Source organism: Nematolebias whitei, chromosome 13 (assembly GCF_014905685.2).
Source record: "Nematolebias whitei isolate Nwh7 chromosome 13, NemWhi1, whole genome shotgun sequence".
NCBI lineage: Eukaryota > Metazoa > Chordata > Actinopteri > Cyprinodontiformes > Rivulidae > Nematolebias > Nematolebias whitei.
Window position 1 is genome coordinate 40,652,786 of NC_056510.1, and position 8,995 is coordinate 40,661,780.

An 8,995-nucleotide genomic window follows, 5' to 3' on the forward strand; every position below is an offset into this window, starting at 1 on the left:
AAGCTAATGAAACTCCAAAATATTAACAAGTACATTAGCATTAAAATGTCTAATGAATCTTACAAACGTGTGGACCAAACTGAGGTGCAGGCTGCTCTTTGTGTTGTTAAACCTTCAGCTTTGCTTTCTGGCAGGGACTCTTCAGGGTCAGCAACATCAGCACAATTTCTTTGATTTAGTTTAATGAACAAAGCAACTTAAAAATATGTGTTTTTAAAAAATAAGTCTTTCATACTCCTGAAATTTCAACTTGTATTTTTGCCCAGTTTTACTTTACCCATTTGTTGTTTCCATTTTACTTGGACCTACCAAAGTTCCAAAATTTATTGTTTATTTACCAGATGCCGGTTAACACAATTTCCTGCGGGATCAATAAAGTCGTATCTTATCTTAACACAAGGTCAACGATACAATGAAATGTTCAGGATGAGAACTGTTTTGATTCACTAAAAAAACAAAGAAATACAAAAGCATGCAATAAAAGTACAAAATAAAGTAGCAATAAGTGAAAAAGAAATATAATATTTACAAGGTCCAAAAGAAATACAGTAAACAACAACATGGTAGAATATAACAGTGCAAGTAGGATGAATGACTATAAATAAGTATTTCACATGTAGTAATATAAGCTTAAATGCACATGATATATATTTCACATAATTAACTTAAACTGCACAGGATGAGTGACAGGTTATTGCACAGGCAGTGAGTAACATTGAGATGAATTATGATGGTAAGGTAGATACATACACGTTACATAATGCAGCAGCAATAAACATTAGGTGTCACAGATGTGGCTTAGTGCAGTGTTGTTGCCAGTTGTTCAGTGTTACTTATCAAGAGTTCAGTAATCTGACAGCTTGTGGATAATAACTGACTTTGAGTCTTTTCGTGCACGATGACAGACTCTTTTATTGTCTACCTGAGGGATGTAGATGGAAGAATGCTTGTGCTGGGTGGGTGTGGTCCTTAATGATGCTGCGTGCTTTACACAGACATCACCTGTGGTAGATGTCCTGGATGGTGTGGAGACTGCTACCAGTGATGTCCTCTGCTGTTTGCACCACCCTCTGTAGTTCTTTCTGATTGGTGCAGTTCTCGTCCCACCCTGTGATGCAGCCTGTCAGACCCAGTGTGGTGAGCTTAGAGACCAGTTTGGAGGGGATTATGGTGTTGAATGTTGAGCTGTAGTCAATGAAGAGCATTCTCACATAGGTGTTTACCTTCTCCAGATTCTACCAGACACCATTAACAATTTATTTACGTTTTTAGTAAGTTAATGTATATACTGTAAGTAGTTATTTAGCTGATAGGAAACTGGTATTCATTTTAAACAAGAGAAAATGGTAATACAGTAATCCCTCATTTATTGTGAGTGTTAAACTTTGTTGTCATTACCATCTCATGTAGCACATGAGAACTAAATTATATACTCCAATAGTAGTAATAGTAGTAAGTAGTAGTTTATTTTAGTATTTATATTCAGGTATATATTGGCATTTAAAACCCTTCCCACACTCTTGCAATGTTCCTAACAATTTTCTCAACTTTTAAACCTTTTAAAAATATTAATCTTAAATGGATACTTACCAGACAAAATGAAGATGAAGACAAGATGGAGATGAAGAATTAATTGTCCAGTGATGACTATGAAGGTGATGAAGATGAGATGAAACCAAGGTCTTTGGCTTCGTCCTTCATAGTAAAAGTGCAAGGCGTCATCCTTTTCCAGAACAGGCCCGTTTTGTCCACGTTAAAAAGTTGGTCAGACCTGTAGTCCCCCGGCTCGATGATCAGATGTTTGAACGTCATGTTAACAAATTCCTCTGTTTCTTCTGTCAGTGGACGCAGCTTCTCCATGCAGAGAAATACTTTTTAATCCAAAGTCCTTTGTTAACTTTGTTGAACCGTCCCTTGTTGGCACTAAATTCAACTAAACACTGCTTCCTCCTGCTGTTGCAACACAATCATAAAGTAGTTTCACCTTTGCAGATGGTGTTGGTTTCCAAAGGTTTTTTTTCTGCAATCATTAATCCAATGCAGCTTCCATCTTCACAATTGTGCCGTAAAGGCAGCAAACATCTGTATAGGTACGGCCAACCTAAAGTCTTTCCAGAAGTTCCACTTTCTCGTTAATCGTCTGCATCTTCCGCTGGTGTTTCGGTTCGCTGCCATAAACTTTTGAACGCACAGAACGTTAATAGGAGCCATAAGGAGTCCAGTTGAAGTCCAGTTGAAAAAGAGCGCAGGTAAACGGACGGTTGCTGAGCCAGTCAGTGCCCGGGTTACTAAGCATTTTGGTTACAAAGCATTTCTGGCATTTTGGTTCACTGCCATAAACTTTTGAATGCACAGAACATTTAGAAAACGTAACGCAGTAGTAACACTTGAAGTTTAGTTGAAAAAGAGCAAAGGCAAACAGATGGTGGAACGAGGATGTTGTTTTCACAAGCACTGAAAGTTTTAGACCAAAAACCATTGAAGTGGCACCACTGTAAAATACTGGAGTAATATAATTTCTTAAGCTTTGACAATTTTTTTATTTTATTTTATTGTTTAAAATTGACTTTTAAATGCATTAATGGTCTTGTCCCAGAGCTGGTGAGCAGAATGATTTTAAAAGTCAGCAGCACAGGAGTTGCAACAAGTGGTGCAGTTGATGGAGACGCAAACCTGCAAAATACAAAACATCATTTGGTCAATGTTCCTTCTCATTTAAAGGTCCTCATATCTGGAACAGTTTACCATCAGCAATAAAAACATTAACATATCTTAGAGTTTTTAATTCCCAGGTGAAAAAATGGTTGAAACAAAACCAAATCTGTGAACACTGAGCCCCATGGGGATGGAGGAGCAGGCATGTGTGTGAGGAAACTGTTTAATTTTCATTTTAATTAACTTTAAATTTTATTTTAGCTGTTTTTATATAAAAGTCCAACCAAGGACTGAGTTTGAAAATTAGCCTGTGGCTAAAAAAGCTTCGTACAAAACAACGGTTGCTTCGTTTTTAACATGTAACATTGTTTAATGTGCTGTCCTTGTTCTAATAAACTTGAATGAATGAATGAATGAATGAATGAATGAATGAATGAATGGATGGATGGATGGATGGATGGATGGATGGATGGATGGATGGATGGATGGATGGATGGATGGATGGATGGATGGATGGATGAATGAATGAATGAATGAATGAATGAATGATAACAGCCAATCAGTGGCTGGGTTAAACAGAGCTGACCTTTATACTGATCCAATCAGCAGCACAATGCTCTGTGTCTTAAAGAGACATGTCCTGACATGATTTACACTTTCTTGCAAATCTTACGTTTGTAAACTTAAATTTTCTTAAATAAACTTTTCCATGTGACATGAATGAAATTTTATTTTTCATTCAACCTTTATTTATATAGGTTAGTCTCACTGAGCCTTGGGGTTTAACTTACAAGAGAGACCTGATTTTAACAAAGAGTGATGACGACAAAGACAGTCATAAAGGATGTGTACAATGTTTATGTGATGTTTGAACGGACGGGCCAGCAGTCATGACTTCACTTTGCAAAAATACCGTTTGTCAGAAAACAGCAGCCGGAGGCACAGCAGGGGTGTCAAACTCACTTACAAAAGGGGGCCAAAATTAAAACGTTTTTCAAACTAAGGGTCGGCTTCAGATTCTGCATTAACTCAAGTTAGATACTCGACATCTTTTCTTGGTTGCAGGTTCCTCAACAAGAGTTTGATTGGTCTCATTTGACGTTCTCTCTTGCACTTTTGACATCATAATCAAAGATTACTGAAAAAAAATAAAGTGATAAAAGTATTTTACATTTAAAATAACATCTTGGGAGCCAGATAAAATGTCAACGAGGGCCACATTTGGCCCCCGGGCCTTGAGTTTGATACATATGCACTACATCATTGAATTAAAGCTAATGTAGTCCGTATGAGTGGCATTTATAGTACAGTTGGGGGTTGAATGCCTGAAAACTACAAAATGGCAGCGCCTGTCTGAATGATTATTTTTTGTCATTAACTTTTTCACATCCACATGAGTTCTGTACAGTGATATTACTGTACAGTCCACAATTGTGTGTTAAAAATAAAATAAAATAATTAAAAACTGTGCAATATTTTGGACGTCCACAAACCGCAACAGAGCACGTCTGCAAAGTCAAAGCACGAAGTAGCGAGGGACTGCTGTAGAAGACTGTTGTTGTTTCATCTCCTTTCTCTTGCCTCCCTGTGGTCCTGCTGCGGTTGGTGATAAAGCTCCATGTCAATCAGTGGGCAGCGAAACATTCTTTTGCCTCCTCATTCATGTATTGTCTGAGTTTTAACACTGCTCTTCTTTGTTCTACAAAGTGAGGTCTCAGAAGTTTTCAGTGCTTTTCACACCAAGGCCAAAGATTATGTCAGAACCATTATGGGCTCTATTTTCTGCTTTCTTTCTGACAAATTTCTCACTAAGGTCATAAGTAAAGGGATATAAGACAGGATCTCCAATTCATTGAATGGCAAAACACATAAACGTTTACTGTTATCCTGCATGCCTTCTTATAAAGTACAATTCCAAAGTGTATGCCTCATAATCTTGGTTGAAGCTGTAATTGTGTCAATGTTCTAACATGGTTACATTGTTGCAGTAGGAGTAGAGAGAGGTGTAATGCATGTGATGGGGGTTTATTACCTGAGGGCTGAAGGCGTCACTTGTCCCCTCACAGGACCTATGTGTACACAGACATTTAAATGCCTTCTGACAGATGTGTATCTGTGAGTCCCAGGTGACTTTAATTTGTCTCTTGGTCTTTCTGCCTGTCTGATGTTTTACAGTACATGCTTGTTAAGGTCACCTCAGTGTTTACAACGTTACTATCGTTCAGTCCAGTTTACTTTTCAGTAAGTGACCTGCTGAAGACACTTCTTCAGTAACCTCACACTCAGACATGATGATGACAGCTGTGTCTTGCCCAGTGGTGGGATGTAACTAAGTACAAATACTTCGTTACTGTACTTAAGTACATTTTTCATGTATCTGTACTTTGCTTAAGTAGAGTTAAATGTGGGTACTTTATACTTTTACTCCACTACATTTTACATCAAGTATCTGTACTTTCTATAACGCGTTGCATTACAAGTTACATTCATGTTGCAGCTTTTTGATTTGTTTGTTACTTTGAAAGTAACCGATGGTGAGAGGGAGCTGGTCCATTGAATCACTGTAAAGTGGACAGGTAACGTTAGGCCCGCCTTTAAGAAGAGCTGGACTAATAACGTATGTTCTAGTATATATGTCACTGAGCTGGGTGCACCTGCAGCACCACTAACACACCCAAAATGTATTCCACCGTAACAGAGTCAGTCAGAAGATATGCTCCACCCATGTCTTATTGAAGTACTGCTCAGTACAACAGGACAGATTCTCTCTCCCACAAGAGCCAGACTGGACTCAAAAATCTTTGAAAACCAACTTCTTCTGAACTTGAACAAGAAATTCTTTATGTAATACATTCAGGAAGTACTTTTACTTTTAATACTTTAAGTATTTTTAAAGCAAGTACTTATTTACTTTTACTTAAGTAAAAATGTTAATATGGTACTTCTACTTTTTCTAGAGTACATTTTTGTCTGTTTATGTGTACTTTTACTTAAGTACAGTGTTTGAGTAGTTTCTCCACCACTCGTCTTGCCATGGGTCCAGTCAAACTGCTCCTGCTTGCTCTAATGATAAAAGCAGGCCTGACGGTCTTTTTTTCTCATTTCCTCTGTTTTAAATAGACTTTCTGTGACTCAGTTACCCATGATGTATCAGAATCAGAATGCTTTACTATCCTGGACAGTAGTACAACGAAATGACTTCCCGTACAGCTGTCCTAGATGGACACAAGTGTACAGGGCGCTGCAGCTTCAGATGCGCTGCATGTGCAATGTTCACCTTGCTGTTGATTATCTAAATACATTTTTGTGTTACAGGCAATTGCAGCACCTCTTGCTCTAAGCAGCTTTAACTTTTGTTAAGTTGAAGTTTGTTGGACAAATATATTTAGCTTAATTGTGAATTATTTTCCATTTAAAATACTTTTACAATGCTGTTTCTATCAGTCTTTTTTTTATTTATAATAAAAGCTTCTTGTGCCAGATTGCCCTGTGCTTTGGTTTCATCTCATCATAAATAAATTAGTAACAGCTTCCTCCCTCCTGATAGTCCTGGACCATCCAAAAGCACTGTGTTGTGTTTGTGCAGCAGCACCCTGTGTGACCCATTCTGTTTCACTTTCATTCTGACTCTCAAACATAAGAATGAATGATGAACAAAATTCCTGAGAAACTTTGTTTTCAAGGCTGTGGTGGATCATGACTGAACATTGTCTCTAAACCCTCCTTATCCGGGATTGTAACCAGCAGAGGAAATGAACTCTTGTCCTTCTCTCGCTTCTTGAAGCAAAACAAAGTGTGCTTTTAAAAGGTTAAGTGTTCAACCTCTGCAGAACAATGTGAATCATTTGCATGACATTTCTCAGCATTATTTGGCACCAGCCGATAAGTGAACTTCATATTGTCGTTGCCAGGCTACACAGGATGTGATGTCACTTGTACTGGCCTTGAGCAGTTGACTCCTGCACTTTTCGCAAACACCAACTTCCCTGAGTCTGATGACAGTTGGATCACAAATTTTGTTGCTGCTGCTGCTGTGACTGTGAGATGTGATAAATGTATTTGTTTCACTCCATTCAGGGTTGTGGGCAGCTGGTAAATGTGCTTTTCCAGCAGTTCGTGGGTGAGAGTCAGGGTCAGAGTCTGCTACAAGGGCATCTTTGTCGTCCAGCACGCCGGCAAAACAATTGATATGTTTTGATATATCTACAAGACCTACTGTTTATTATGTAATTAAATTACTTGCAAACCATGTCTAATGTGGGATCAATATTTTGGATTTAATTTTGTTTTAGGATTCTTATTGACATTTGTATTTGTTTGAATCTTTTTTTGCTATGGTAAATGGATTGTACTTATATAGCACCTTTCTATCTAATCAAGATACTCAAAGCGCTTTACAACACAGTCTGTGCCTCCTTGACCCATTCATACAGCTCTATACTAGATCTCTACAAAGCTAATTGAACAAATCATTCTAAAGAGACTAATCAGAGCTTTATCACATTCATACACTGATGAGACACACATCAGGGACGATGAAAGGTTCAGTGTCTTGCCCAGGGACACTTCGGCATGTGACTGCTGGTGGATTCAAACCCCCAACTCTCGCATTGGAGGACGACTGCTCTAGCCACTCAGCCACAGCTGCCCCTATGATAACGAATATACTGTACAATGTACAAAAATAGTGTGATGTAAGAAATTTTAACTAGCTTACAGATAGCATCTGAAAGACCTGCAGTCATTCTGGGGAGCAAATCTTTCACAGCCAGGGTCTTCTGCATCAGAACTTCAAGTGTGGGCAGTAAAGTCCCATAAGGACAGTCATCTTGTTGCTCCCATAGCTTCTGTTACTGGCATTAGCAGCCCAAATATCCGCGGTAGTTGACACAAAGTCGACATCATTCAGTGCACCCTTCAGATTTCTCTCCATCTTTGCATACTCCATCTCCAGATACGTGGAAAAAGCTCCTCTTTGAGGCAGCTCGGCATTTACAGTGGTGGGGATTCGGTTTATTATGACTCGAAACGAAGACGAGCCAACCATGTTCAAGGGCAGCATTTCTTCTACTACAAACCGTCTGACCAACTTTTTTAACTCTCCGCCACTTCCCGGTTTTGCACCGAATGCAAGTTTTGTTGTTTGAGGTGGAGGACCTCCTGTCCTGTCCCAGCTCTCTGCTTCGAACCACCTGGCGAGACTTGCACCATCAGTTTGACTGTCCATGCTGTGACTCCAAATGTTTCTTCAGATTTGATGTGGTGTTTTTGAAGCTAGACAGCACTTTCTCGCCAGCACAGAGGGAACAACAAACCTTGATATTGTCATCTTTTGCTGACAGAAACTCAAAATAGTTCCTGTATTTCCAGCTACAAAATGCGTATCTTCCTCCTCGCTCCATTGTTTACGTTTCTGTCGCAGCGTGGTATCAGGTATCACAGGTGATGATAACGTGACTGAACTGTCGCATAGACCTGACGTCATTCCCCAAGACTTTTTTTTGTCACTCTGCGAGATGCATAGAAGAAATAAAATTAAATTACAGTACTAGAGAAAATGACAAAAATAGGAACGCACAGTAATTTGGATAAGTAACCTTAATCTGATTACTGGATTTTGAAGTAGCAACGCGTTAGATTACTAGTTACTGAAAAAAGTGGTCCGATGTCGCGTTAATGACATCACTGGTCTGGAGTTTATATAGCTTTTGATGTTTGCAGAAGGCACTGATCTGTAGTGAAATTAGGGAGTAGGTGGATGAATTTAGATAAAGGAAAGGAATAAATATTTCCTTATTTCTAACATCTGTTCCTGGTTTCTTTTATATTTAGTTTCTTCTTTTCTTTTTTCCCTTAAGATCTTTCAAAGAACCGACTCACTGACGTCCCCTCGGAGGTCTGTCACTTGGTTGCCTTGGAGTCACTAAACCTTTATCACAACTGCATCAGGACCATCCCAGACAGCATCATCAGTCTGCAGTCACTCACATCCTTAAACCTCAGGTAAAAATATTGTTGCACACGTGTGTGAAGGTTTAAATAGGACCAGGTTGTTGTCATTGTTGCTGAATTACGATTACCAAGAAAACTGCACTTCCCAAATTGAAGCAGTTATGTTTACATAATGCAATTTTCATATACAGGTCCTTCTCAAAAAATTAGCATATTGTGATAAAGGTCATTATTTTCCATAATGTAATGATAAAAATGAAACTTTCATATATTTCAGATTCATTGCACACCAACTGAAATATTTCAGGTCTTTAATTGTTTTAATACTGATGATTATGGCATACAGCTCATGAAAACCCAAAATGCCTGTCCCAAAAAATTAGCATAT

The 8,995-nt window shown here is 38.6% G+C and overlaps 1 protein-coding gene across 1 annotated transcript in view; it reads left to right on the plus strand.

Annotated features, from left to right (window-relative positions):
• Positions 1-8,995, plus strand: part of lrch1 (leucine-rich repeats and calponin homology (CH) domain containing 1) — a 209,827-nt gene that overhangs the window by 59,545 nt on the left and 141,287 nt on the right. Inside the window, exon 2 of the mRNA XM_037686710.1 lies at positions 8,514-8,658. Coding sequence (XP_037542638.1) covers positions 8,514-8,658 — 145 coding nt within the window. The remainder of the gene's footprint in view (positions 1-8,513; positions 8,659-8,995) is intronic.